Consider the following 13,922-nt stretch of genomic DNA (forward strand, 5'->3'; position numbering starts at 1 on the left):
CCTTAGGTAGGTTTATTCCTAGGTATTTTATTCTTTTTGTTGCAATGGTAAATGGGAGTGTTTCCTTAATTTCTCTTTCAGATTTTTCTTCATTAGTGTATAGGAATGCAAGAGATTTCTGTGCATTAATTTTGTATCCTGCAACTTTACCAAATTCATTGATTAGCTCAAGTAGTTTTCTGGTGGCACCTTTAGGATTTTCTATGTATAGTATCATGTCATCTGCAAACAGTGACAGTTTTACTTCTTTTCCGATTTGGATTCCTTTTATTTCTTTTTCTCCTCTGTCTGCTGTGGCTAAAACTTCCAAAACTATGTTGAGTAGTAGTGGTGAGGGTGGGCAACCTTGTCTTGTTCCTGATCTTAGAGGAAATGGTTTCAGTTTTTCACAATTGAAAACCATGTTGGCTGTGGGTTGGTCATATATGGCCTTTATTATGTTGAGGTAGGTTCCCTCTATGCCTACTTTCTGGAGAGTTTTTAATCATAAATGGGTGTTGAATTTTGTCAAAAGCTTTTTCTGCATCTATTGAGACGATCATATGGTTTTTATCCTTTAATTTGTTAATATGGTGTATCACATTCAATGATTTGCATATATTGAACAATCCTTGCATCCCTGGGGTAAACCCCACTTGACCGTGGTGTATGATCCTTTAATGTGCTGTTGGATTCTGTTTGCTAGTATTTTGTTGAGGATTTTTGCATCTCTGTTCATCAGTCATATTGGCCTGTAGTTTTCTTTTTTTGTGATATCTTTGTCTGGTTTTGGTATCAGGGTGATGGTGGCCTCGTAGAATGAGTTTAGGAGTGTTCCTCCCCCTGCTATATTTTGGAAGAGTTTGAGAAGGATAGGTGTTAGCTCTTCTCTAAATGTTTGATAGAATTCTCTTGTGAAGCCATCTGGTCCTGGGCTTTTGTTTGTTGGAAGATTTTTAATCACAGTTTCAATTTCATTACTTGTGATTGGTCTGTTCATATTTTCTATTATTTCCTGGTTCAGTCTTGGAAGGTTGTGTTTTTCTAAGAATTTGTCCATTTATTCCAGGTTGTCCATTTTATTGGCATATAGTTGCTTGTAGTAATCTCTCATGATCCTTTGTATTTCTGCTGTGTCAGTTGTTACTTCTCCTTTTTCATTCCTAATTCTGTTGATTTGAGTCTTCTCCCTTTTTTTCTTGATGAGTCTGGCTAATGGTTTATCAATTTTGTTTATCTTCTCAAAGAAACAGTGTTTAGTTTCATTGATCTTTGCTATCATTGCCTTCATTTCTTTTTCATTTATTTCTGATCTGATCTTTATGATTTCTTTCCTTCTGCTAACTTTGGGGTTTTTCTGTTCTTCTTTCCCTAATTGCTTTCGGTGTAAGGTTAGGCTGTTTATTTGAGATTTTTCTTGTTTCCTGAGGTAGGATTGTATTGCTATAAACTTCCCTCTTGAACTGCTTTTGCTGCATCCCACAGGTTTTGGGTCGTCATGTTTTCATTGTCATTTGTCTCTAGGTATTTTTTGATTTTCTCTTTGATTTCTTCAGTGATCTCTTGGTTATTTAGTAGCATATTGTTTAGCCTTCATGTGTTTGTATTTTTTACATTTTTTCCCCTGTGATTGATATCTAGTCTCATAGCGTTGTCATCAGAAAAGATACTTGATACAATTTCAATTTTCTTAAATTTACCAAGGCTTGATTTGTGAACCAAGATATAGTCTTTCCGGGAGAATGTTCCATGAATACTTGAGAAGAAAGTGTATTCTGTTGTTTTTGGATGGAATGTCCTGTAAATATCAATTAAGTCCATCTCGTTTAATGTGTCATTTAAAGCTTGTGTTTTCTTATTAATTTCATTTTGGATGATCTGTCCATTGGTGAAAGTGGGGTGTTAAAGTCCCCTACTATGATTGTGTTACTGTCGATTTCCCCTTTTATGTCTGTTAGCATTTGCCTTATGTATTGATGTGCTCCTATGTTGGGTGCATAAATATTTACAATTGTTATATCTTCTTCTTGGATTTATCCCTTGATCATTATGTAGTGTCCTTCTTTGTCTCTTTTAAAAGTCTTTATTTTAAAGTCTATTTTGTCTGATATGAGACTTGCTACTCCAGCTTTCTTTTGATTTCCATTTGCATGGAATATCTTTTTCCATCCACTCACTTTCAGTCTGTATGTGTCCCTAGGTCTGAAGTGGGTCTCTTGTAGACAGCATATGTATGGGTCTTGTTTTTGTATCCATTCAGCAAGCCTGTATCTTTTGGTGGGAGCATTTAGTCCATTTACATTTAAGGTAATTAGCAATATGTATGTTCCTATTACCATTATCTTAATTGGTTTGGGCTTGTTTTGTTGGTCCTTTTCATCTTTTGTGTTTCCCACTTAGAGTAGTTCATTTAGCATTTGTTGTAGAGCTAGTTTGGTGGTGCTGAATTCTCTTAGCTTTTGCTTGTCTGTAAAGCATTTGATTTCTCTGTCGAATCTGAATGAGATCCTTGCCAGGTAGAGTATTCTTGGTTTTAGGTTCTTTCCGTTCATTACTTTAAGTATATCATGCCACTCCCTTCTGTCTTGCAGAGTTTCTGCTGAGAAATCAGCTGTTAACCTTATGGGAGTTCCCTTGTATGTTATTTGTTGTTTTTCTCTTGTTGCTTTTAATAATTTTTCTTTGTCTTTAATTTTTGTCAGTTTGATTACTGTGTGTCTTGGTGTGTTTCTCTTGGTTTATCCTGTATGGTACTCTCTGTGCTTCCTGGACTACTTTCTTTCCCATATTAGGGAAGTTTTCCATTATAATCTCTTGAAATATTTTCTCAGACCCTTTCTTTTTCTTTTGGGACCCCTATAATTGGAACGTTGATGCGTTTAATGTTGTCCCAGAAGTCTCTGAGACTGTCCTCAATTCTTTTCATTCTTTTTTCTTTATTCTGCTCTGTGGCAGTAATTTGTACCATTTTATCTTCCTGCTCACATATTCATTCTTCTGCCTCAGTTAATCTGCTATTGATTCCTTCTAGAGTATATTAATTTCAGGTATTGTGTTGTTCATCACTGTTTGCTTGCTCTTTAGTTCTTCTAGATCCTTGTTAAATGTTTCATGTATTTTCTCCATTCTCTTTCCGAGATTTTGGATCATCTTTACTATCACTACTCTGAATTCTTTTTTGGGTAAGTTGCCTATTTCATCATCATTTATTTGGTTGTGTGGGTTTTAACCTTGCTCCTTCGTCTGTAGCATTTTTTTTTTTGTCGTTTCATTTTTTTTTCCTTTTTTGATGGGTCGGGCTGTATTCCTGTCTTACTGGTTGTTTGGCCTGAGGCGTCCAGCACTGGAGTTTGCAGGCAGTTGAATAGAGCCGGGTCTTGGTGCTGAGATGAGGACCTCCGTGAGGCCTCACTCCAACTGATATTCCCTGGGGTCTGAGGTTCTCTGTTAGTCCAGTGGTTTGGACTTGTAGCTCCCACTACAGGAGCTTGGGCCTGACCTCCGGCCTGGGAACCAAGATCCTGCAAGCTTCATGGCATGTTTAAAAAAAAAAAAAAAAAAAAAAAAAAAGAAATAAAAAAAGGAGCAGTACAATATCAAAGAATAAAATACCAAATAAAGTTAGAAAGATAAAAAATATATTAGGAAAAATAAAACTGAAATTGAAACAACCGGTCACTGGGGGTTCCTCCTGTCCCCTAGGTGTCTGTGGTCCCTCACCAGCGCCTGGTAGGTGCCCTAGTTGTGAGGAGACATGAATTCGCATCCTCCTAGTACGGCACCTTGACTCCACCTCTCAGCATTGAGTCTTACGTCAATTTTTTTTAAAGTTTAGAATTGGCTTTCAAAATCGAAGACCTTGCATGTAAATATTTAAATAACCCTAAACATTTAGGAAGAGACAGACAGGACCAGAACGAGAACGATGACACTGATGGGGACGTAAGGGACAGACCCCTGGGGGTGTGTTTGCTGGGGAGCAACTGGCTTTGCCTTCTTCCTCCTGTGTCACCTTTGCTCCAGAGCCCATGGAGAATCCTCTCTAAATGCACGTGATGCTCCCCTCTCGTGGCTGCGGCCGGGCTTCCATGTACCTGCTTGGTGCGGGTGCTGGGCTGGATGCAGGGGCCGCCGCCCCCTTCTGTCCTCACGGAGCTCACGGTCCAGGGGTGCTTCTTGATCGGGGCGGGACTTCCCTCATGGTGCCAGCCCAGCCCGAGTTTCTGCTCGTTGCCGTGCCACGCTTACGCCTATGCCTGCGTGTTTCCACGTGGTTCAGGGTAAACCTAGTGAAACGAGAAATGACGTAGTGGGCTGTGCCCTTGCTGGATAGGAAGTCATGACAAAGGGAAGCCGAGTGCAGGGGACAGATGTCACTCTGCCTCAGGCTGTCTGTGTGCCCTGGATGGCCGGATTAGGGGATTTGTTCCTGGAGATGCTTTGGGGTAGGATTTGGACCGAAAATGAAATTTGCGCTTGTTTGATCTGTTTGGTGTCTGGGCTTGGACTGAGGTGGGCTCTGGCTGTGAGTCCTCTCTGAGCGATGCCCATGCCGCCTTCTCTGTGCTTGGCCTGCGGCCTGGACCCCCTGTGGGTGAGGGGACCGTCCGGTGGTTTTGTTTCTGCGGGTCATCCCTCTGAGCCTCTCGTTGTGCAGGGGACACGCTCCGGAAGCCTCGCCTTCAGAAGTCTCTCACGTGGTACCTGGACGATTTGTTCTTCACAATGTATCCCTCCCTGGAGAAGTTTGAGGAGGAGCTTCTGGAACTTGTGATCAGCGATCACTTCCGGGAGGTACAGTCTTGGGTCGGGGAAGTTAGTCTGAACGGTGCAGGTGGAAACGGCAGGCGGAGCTGGGGAGCTCCCGGCCTCTCAAGCCCTCAGGTGGGTGGTCCAGCCCCTGGTGACACCTGTGGTCCTGTCTTTCGTCTCTTTGTGGCTGAAGAGGGACACTAGCCCATTGTCTTTATTTTTTTAAATTAAAAACAAATTTTTATTCTTTGGCTGGGTCACGTGGCATGTGGGATGCGGGATCTTATTCCCCGACCAGGGATCGAACTCAGGCCCCCTGCATTGGAAGAGCGGAGTCTTAACCACTGGACCACCAGGGAAGTCCCATGAGCCCATTGTCTTAACTTTGATATTGACGAGGGTGCTGTTATCCTGAGACATTAATTAGCATTCACTTCGATGTAACTTAATCAGTCCTCATTTAAAAGTAGATTAAATCACCAAATGAGCATAGGAAAACCTGTAAAATAATCCACATTTACAAGGGACATTTTGAGGATGTTTCCAAGGAGACGACTAGGGATCTCAACCACTTTGCCCCATCGAAGCAGTTTACTGTGAGCGGTGCTTCCCCTAATACTGCTCAGTTTTGCCTGTGTGACGCTGTCCTGCAGACTCCGCACCGTGATGCCTTGTCCCCACTGTGGGCCTTTGAACACATGGCCCACTTTCGTGCATGTTCTTCGTCTGGATCTGTGCACGACCCCTCTCAGGTTTCATGTCTCAGTGCAGACCTGTTGCCCTGAGGGGCCGCCCTGCCCAAGCTGCAGGCAGCGTCCCCCTTCCTCCCCGCCGGGCGCGCTCTCTGACGCATCACCCTGCTTCGTTTCTCTGGGTGCTTGGCCCTCTCGGAGAGCACCTGGTTTCCTTACTGTTTACGGGTGGATTGTGGGTCCCTCTCTGGAGTATTTGCACCAGGAGGACAGGGACTTGGTTTGCTTTACCACTGCACCTGATGTGCCTAAAACAGTCGGCACATAGTAGGTCTCTAACATGTATTTGTGAGAATGAATGTGCGGTCAGCGGGTGCCCATCCTCGTGGTCTGTGAAGTTAGCAAATTGTTGACACACACACACACACACACACGAATGTGTGTACACGCACGAGTAAGGTGGTCTTTTCTTTTGCTCTCTACCCGTTCTGGAAAATGTTGTGCTGTGTAATGTAGTCTCATGTGAAGCAGACACGAAGCAGAGAAGAGGGCTGAGACAGCATCATACATTTTCTTGGCATAGTTCCTGCTGTTTTCTTATGGCTCAGAAAAGATTGTCTGAGGGTAGAAAGATGTTTAAGAGCATTATTGTGGAATTTTATATATTCCCATAAAGATCACTTTATTATGTGTTTTTACTCTCTTTGTATTTTTGTTCCCATCCAACTGGCAGATACTCCGTTATCACCTTCGTTTTATTTTCATTACTCAGAGGCTAATGGGCTGAATTTACGTCTGTTCAGCATGATTAATGGGCAATGAAGAAAACTCGAAAATTCAGGGATCATTTTGCGACAATCACATAATTTAATAAACAGTAATAGCCTGGAGGAATATCCTTGCTCATTTGTTAGGGCGCCTGTATGTTGTTTTTGTTAAGATGAAAACACTTTAATATCCAGGGATCACTTTGGGGCAGACTTACTGCCTAAATATGCCCACTCTTCCTGCGGCCCTGTCCGCCCCAAGTCTCAGGTGTCTGAGCTGTGGGAGGGCAGAGGTGTTGAAGCTCGCTGTGTTCAGCCTTGGTCAGCGCCTGCCCTTGACTCCGGGACCTCTCACTTCTTGGAGCCCACTTGGAGCTCACTTCCTCTCACTGTTGGAGGTGCTAGGGCCCCTTGTTGCTGGTTTGCTGCGTCTTGAGAATTGTAGCTCAACCTTGGAAACCCGGAGCGAGAGTTAGCTGATTCAGGCATCTAAGGGATGTATTGCTCTACGAGATGACGCTACGCGAGAAATCCCCGAAGTACCTAGAAAATGGCCTGAGGCCAGTCTGCTCGGATTGGATGGTGCTTCCCTAAGCTCCGTCTGGTCTGGAATGTCTGAAACCTCTGTTCTAGTTTCTTCTCTCTGCTGGGGCTCTCTGCTGGGAGCTTTCCTGGCGAGCTCCCGCCCCCCTCCGCACCGACCTTATTCTGTGCCATGTGTGCTCTTCCCAGGCGGGCGGCCCGCTGGACAGTGGTGCCCTGGAGATCTTGGAGCGGCGCCTGTGCGTGGGCGTGCACAACGGGCTGGGCTTCGTGCAGAGGCCACAGGTGGTGGTGCTGGTGCCTGAGCTGGAGGTGTCCTTGACGCACTCTGCCAGCTTCAGCCGGAGAGTTGGCGCCTCTTCGAAGGCCAGGTATTTCCCCCGGGGTCCCAGGTCGCGGTCCGCATGGAGTTAGGAGGTGCGGGTGGGCACCTGACCAGGGATCAGAGTGAAAGGCAGTTGTTCTTACACGCGAGGTGTGCACTCATCCACCTGGGTTCTTGCCCGGTGCCTTTGATTCCTCTTGCTTAGTCGTCCCCATCAGGAGCAGACCTCAGTGTTGTGAGGTTGGAAAGATCCTGGTTTTTGTGCCACGACGGGTTTTGGAGTTAGCATAACAGATGCTTCCAGCTGTGGAGCCCTGGCATGCTTTCCTCCAGATGCGCCCTGTGATCCCTTTCTCACATGACACAGAACCAGAGGGCAGTAAGTTCTGCCGCTCTGTTCAGTCCTGTGCGTCTCAAATCACAACAGAGACATCGCCTAGGGGTTCCATACGTGAAGTTGGACGGAAGCCGGCCTCGGAGGGGTACCTCCCTGGAGCCCTTCCGTCCTCCTGATACCAGTGCTGGCATTTTGGGAGAGTGTTGATTGCGGCACCTAAGAGAGGCTCTGGTCTGGGAAGTTACCTTGATGGCCAAACACCCAGAAGGGCTCAGTGCCATTGCTTGGGGGACTCACTGTACCAGACTGCAGCAGCAGCGCCCGGTGCCGCGGCGCCCGAGCTGATGGCGGGTGGGGTGCCGGGCAGCAGGAGCCCCGCCTGACACGCCCCCTCTGTGTGTTCTCGGCGCAGATCTGGAAACCACGCTCTGGTCTCGAGAAGCCGCCTCCAGCTCCCTGAGATGGTCTGTCAGCCCGCGTTCACCATCGTCTTTCAGCTGGAGTACGTGTTTAACAGCCCTTCGGGAGCGGACGGCAACGTAAGAACCATCCGCTTGTTTCGCGTGCCGCCTGGCAACGGGCTCTGCGCGCGCAGAATAAGCATAGTCACCATTCATTTTTCTTCCGTTAAAAGCAGTGTGATTATTATTAACAATATGGATAACAAGCGTGGAATATGATTCTAGAAAACACTTGTTCCAAGTGATAGCTTTGTTCTAATCATTTCCCATCTTTATGGTAATAGTACGTACACTCTGCTGGCAGCTGGTATAAACAGTTCAATAAACAGGCATCATGCAGCATAACATCATTAATTCATGATTATTGAATCAATAATTATTTTGAAAGAATGAGACCATTTTAATGCCTTTTTCAAATAGTAAGTGTAGTAAAGCTTGAATCTGCACAAGAAGTGAATGTTTTCTTAGAGTGGACTTTGTACGTGCCCACGTCAGAACCAAGAGTAAGAATCTATAGGATTCAGTTGGAAGGAATGTAACAAAGAGACATCATTTACATCATTGATGCAGATTTTTCGGAAAACCCAAGTCATGCTCTTCTTAAGATTCAGATTTTTGTTTGAAAAAGCAAATATCAATTTAACAAGTAAATTAAAAATAAAAATAGGCCAACAAGACACCTTCTGTGGTGGTCAGTCTGCCCGCATCACCGTGCAGCTGAGGCAAGAGCAGGGGGCTGGGAGCGGTCTTGGGGGGTCTTTGGAAGGAGAATGGGGTGTCAGCACAGCTGCTGTGTTAGTTCCTGATGTCCTCTGGTAGCAGTGAACTGACCTCTCTGATGTCTGTGCCTCGTGTAATTCAGAGTCCTAATCAGGTGAGCAGACCCAGAGGCAGGTATTCTGAGTATAGGCGAACGAATGATGTCCGTTGTTCTCACAAAGTTCTTGTTCCCAGCTCTGCTTTTCTTTCTTTGTTACCAGAAATTTCAGCTAAAATGCAACTGTATGCAGATATGCTTGTCAGCCCGGGGCAGGCCCTCCGGGCCTGGGGTGGAGCTTTACCAGGAGGGAGGGGCTTCTGGGGCTTCCCCATCCTGGGGGGAAGTTCGCCGGCTCAGGTGCAACATCCCTGGTGCTGCCACTGGGCGTGGGCAGGGGGTCGGTACAGAGGGAGCCCCTGAGGAGCAGAGGGCCTGGCTCTCCACTCATTTACGTTTAGAGTGTGTCCCCTCGAGAACGTTAATTACAATTCGCTTGTGATTATAAAGCCTGTGTCCTGAAACTTTATGTCTTACCCAACACTTGATTGTTAAGTTTTTAACTCTTCACTGAAATGCTTACCCGCTGACAGGTGGATCCGCCACGCGCTGTTGCTTGTGGAGCTCTTGGAATGTGGCTTGAAATAGCTCATCAGTTCTTTTTGATGTGGAGGTTTATCTTAACATGGAATATTGGATTCCGTTTTACTGTCATCAAGTGTACTTTCTTCAGTGTAATCTGGAGAGGAAATGTTCCTGTGTCTGAAATGAATTTCCGCACAAATTACTTGCTGCATGGAACAGTGAGGATGGGTTAGCATTCCGGGGGTGAAAACCAAATCAGACATTCCCACCACAACCAGACTTAGACGTACAGGAGAAAACTAGCCTGATGCTGTCGAAATGGGCTCTCGCTCCTTCCCCGAGGAGTGTCCCAGGAGGGGATGCGGCCCACTGGGCCTCCTGCAAGGTCAGGGCTCGGCCTTGGAGGGACATGTCGCAGCTGGCATGCTCCTGCTTCCCTCTGCAGTCCATTATGGAGCGTGTCTTCGGGTGCATTCAGCCTGCAAATTCCTTTCTCCCCTTTCTTTCCTTTTAAAAAACTCTATGTGGTGGACATGCCAAGTATAGACAAAAGCAGACCGGATAGTAAAATAAGCCCCAAGGAGCTTCAGCAGTTATCCACTTCGTGGACACTCTTGTTTTGTCCATACCCTCTTGCACAACCCATTTTGGTTCATTTTGAAGCAAATTCCAGTCATAATTGCATCTGTTTTGATTATTGTGAACATTTCGGCATATACGTTCTTTTCTTTAAGACCTTTTTAATTATAGAGACTTTCGAATATGAAGATAGAAGCGTACAACAAACCCAATGAATGTACCCATCGCCAGTCTCCGAAGTCATCAGCTCCTGGCCAGCCTTGTCGCTGCCTTTCTTTCCTGTCCGCATTCCTCCCAGATTATTTTAGAGCAAATCCTAGACCCCGTGCCATTTCCTCTGTGGACAGTGCAGGAGATCTTTCCAAAAGATGGGGGTAAAACTTCCCTGCAATACCATCGTCACACCTAAAAAATAAAACAAAGTTCTCGGTATCATCAGTCACCCAGCCTGCCTGGGTGTACGTTTTAAGTATTTTTCTTAATCAGAAATAGACCTTTGTGTGACTGTTCACTTTCAAGTGTTTATCTAGATCAGCGAGAGGCCATCTGGGCTAATAGTGCCTCCAGTTTATACCCAGTCACCTGAGTCTCAGAGGATTGTTTTGGTCCTGAATATTTTGGTAGTCATTAGACACAAACTAGAAAAAAGTTTTGAGAAGACACACCCCTTGTTTGTAATCTGTTAGCCAGAACGACTAAAGCCTTTGTGATTTGTCTTTGGGTTAAGTGTTCTTCTGATCCAGACCACGTACCTTCTAGAAACCTGAGTCCATGGGGACAGTGCACCCACAGCAGAAGGCCCGTTTGGAAATGCCGTGAGCTTTGCAAGTGTGGCCTCCAGAAACATTTGCTGTTTGAATAAAGCTGATAAAGCAGACTGCCTAGAACATGAGAGTGACGTGGAAAGAAGGTAGCTGTAAAAATAAACAGACCCAGTGTCCTTTGCTGCGTTTTTATGTCAGAATAAGTGCAGATCACCACGGGGCTGCGAGGGGTCAAAAGAGCTCTTTTCTGGGGAGTAACACAGCAAAATAACCCTCTCCCACATCTCTGGGGGGTAAAACTCTAATTTATTTATATATTTGCTCGTATTCTTTGAACAAAACAAGTTCATATAACAGAGATTTGAGTGCTTAACATAGGTATCATGCCTGGATTTACTCTGAAAATTACATAAATTTAAACTTTCTAGAACTTGGAAATACAGATGTCTTGAGGGTTCTCTGGAGAGCTTTCAAAATAACCCCTCCTTGGACCCTGGAGCCAGGTCCGTGTCCTGATTGAGTCACCTTGCAGCTGTATACACATTGCAGCCATACATCTCGCTGTGCTGCAGCTTGAGGTTGTCACCATCAGAGACCCCCCACCGAGCGCGCAGCACCTGCTGAGTTTCCGACTGTCTGCTTAGGTGGAGGTTGCTAAAGAAGAGGGGATTGGTGCAGAGTCTTCTATTTTGTCCTGCATGTTGGGTCTCCCTTATGGTTTTAGGAAAGATAACAACTCACTTTTTAAAAATTGTGTTATTTTTATTTTTTTTTATTTATTTATTTTTTTGGTACGCGGGCCTCCCACTGTTGGGGTCTCTCCCGTTGCAGAGCACAGGCTCCGGACGCACAGGCTCAGCGGCCATGACTCACGGGCCCAGCCGCTCCGCGGCACGCGGGAACCTCCCGGACCGGGGCGCAAACCCGCGTCCCCTGCATCGGCAGGCAGACTCCCAGCCACTGCACCACCAGGGAAGCCCTATTTGTCTTTTTTAAAAAAATATTTTTTCATTGAGGAGAAATTCACATACCCTAATATGATTTTTAAAGTGTCCAATTCAGTGGTATTCTGCCTTACTTTTTTTTTTTTAAATGTCTTTTTTTCTTGTGGGAAAATACACATAAAATTTACCATCTTAACCATTTTAAAGTGTACAGCCAGTGGTATTAAGTACATTCACATTGTTGTACAACCATCATCACCATCCATCCCCATAACTCTTTTCGTCTTGTAAAACTGAAGCTCTGTGCCCGTTAAACAAACTCCCCATTCTCCCCGCCTGCTAGCCCCTGGGAACCATGACTCTACTTTCTGTCTTTATGATTTTGACTATTCTAAGTACCACATGTAAGTAGAATCATACAGTATTTGTCCTTTTGTGACTGACTTATTTCACTTAGTATAAGTCTTCAAGGTTCATCCATGTTGTAGCATATCATAGAATTTCCTTCCTTCTTTTTTTTTTTTTTTTTTTTTGCGGTACGCGGGCCTCTCACTGCTGTGGCCTCCCCTGCTGCAGAGCACAGGCTCTGGACGCGCAGGCTCAGCGGCCATGGCTCACGGGCCCAGCAGCTCCGTGGCATGTGGGATCTTCCTGGACCAGGGCATGAACCTGCGTCCCCTGCATTGGCAGGCGGACTCTCAACCACTGCGCCACCAGGGAAGCCCTCCTTCCTTCTTAAGGCTGAATAATATTCCATTGCATGGATAGACCGCACTTGGGTTGCTTCCATGTTTTAGCTATTGAGGACAATGCTACTGTGACCATGGGTGTACGAGTATCTCTTTGATACCTGCCTTCAGTACTTTTTGTGTATATACCCAAAAGTGGAATTACTGGATCATATGGTAATTCTATTTTTCACTTTTGAGGAGGCACCATTCTGTTGTCTACAGTGGCTACACCATTTTACATTCCCACCAACAGTCCACGTCCTTGCCAATGCTCATTGCTTTCTATTTTTTGGATAGGAGCCATCCTAATGGGTATGAAGTAGTATCTCATTGTACTTTTTTTTTTTTTTTTGTGGTACGCGGGCCTCTCACTGTTGTGGCCTCTCCCGTTGCAGAGCACCGGCTCAGGACGCGCAGGCCCAGCGGCCATGGCTCACGGGCCCAGCCGCTCCGCGGCATGTGGGATCTTCCCGGACTGGGGCACGAACCCGCGTCCCCTGCATCGGCAGGCGGACTCTCAACCACTGCGCCACCAGGGAAGCCCTCATTGTACTTTTGATTTGCATTTACCTAGCGATTAGTGATGTTGACCGTCTTTTCATATGCTTGTTGGCCATTTGTGTGTCTTATCTGGAGAAATGTCTAGGTTTTTTGCCAGTTTTTTATTGGGTTGTGGAGTTTTCTGTATATTTTGCATATCAATCCTTTATCAGCTATACGATTTGCAAATATTTTCTCCCATTCTGGGGTTTCCCTTTTTACTCTGTTGATATGCATTTCACTTCCAGCCTGTATGTGTCTTTGGTTCTCAGGTGGGTCTCTTATAGACAGTGTATAGTTGGATCATGTGTTTTTATCCATTCTGCCAGTCTCTGTCTTTTGATTGGAGAGTTTAATCCATTTACATTTAAAGTAATTTCTGATAGGGAAGGACTTACTTCTGTCATTGTGTTATTTATTTCTATGTGCTTAAAGTTTTTTTTTGTCCCTGCATTACTCTTTTCTCTTGCGTTTGGTTGATTTTCTTTGAAGTGAAATGTTTAAAGTCCTTTCTCATTTCCTTTTGTGTATATTCTATAGCTCAGTTCTTTGTGGTTATGGGGACTACCTTTAGCATCCAGAAGTTATAACACTAATTTGAATTTGTACCACCTTAATTTCAATAACATACAAAAACTCTGTTCATTTGTAGCACAGTCTCCCACCCTTTCGGTTGTTGATGCCATAGTATTACGTCTTTATACATTGTGTGCCCAAAACATAAAATAATAATGCTTTTCAATGTGTTATTCTCTTAATTTATGTAGAAAACAAGATATGGAGTTACAAACCAAAGTTGTAGTAGCTTTTACACTAATAATTTGTGTTTTTCCTTTATATGTATTAGTGTTTTAAATCATGTAGACAACAAAAAGAGCGATAACAAGCCACTGTTTCAATAATATTAGCTTTTATATTGTCCATATATTTACCTTCATTGAGATCTTTTTTTTCTCATATGGCTTTGAGTTACTGTCCAGTGTCCTTCCATTTCACCCTGCAGGACTCCCTTGAGCATTTCTTGCAAGCAGGTCTAGTGATAATGAACTCCTTCAGCTTTTGTTTATGTAGGTATGTCTTAATTTCTCCCTCACTTTTGAAGGAGAGTTTTGCCAGATATAGGATTCTTGGTTGACAGTTTTGTTTTCCTTTTAGCACTTTGGTAT

The 13,922-nt window shown here is 44.7% G+C and overlaps 1 protein-coding gene across 28 annotated transcripts in view; it reads left to right on the plus strand.

Annotated features, from left to right (window-relative positions):
* NPHP4 (nephrocystin 4) overlaps nt 1-13,922 on the plus strand; it is a 148,661-nt gene that overhangs the window by 38,953 nt on the left and 95,786 nt on the right. For 23 of the 28 annotated variants that reach the window (XR_004523247.2, XR_004523242.2, XR_004523243.2 and 20 more), the window contains 3 exons: nt 4,637-4,773; nt 6,923-7,104; nt 7,808-7,934. The exons of 2 other annotated variants lie outside the window; for them this stretch is intronic. Coding sequence is in view for 23 of the 26 variants with exons in the window: in XM_073796961.1 (XP_073653062.1) it covers nt 4,637-4,773; nt 6,923-7,104; nt 7,808-7,934 (446 nt within the window). In the remaining 3 variants the exon portion in view is untranslated. The remainder of the gene's footprint in view (nt 1-4,636; nt 4,774-6,922; nt 7,105-7,807; nt 7,935-13,922) is intronic. 3 more of the 28 variants (XM_073796981.1, XM_073796986.1, XM_073796976.1) reach the window with 2 other exon arrangements.

Source organism: Tursiops truncatus, chromosome 1 (assembly GCF_011762595.2).
Source record: "Tursiops truncatus isolate mTurTru1 chromosome 1, mTurTru1.mat.Y, whole genome shotgun sequence".
Taxonomy (NCBI): Eukaryota; Metazoa; Chordata; class Mammalia; order Artiodactyla; family Delphinidae; genus Tursiops; species Tursiops truncatus.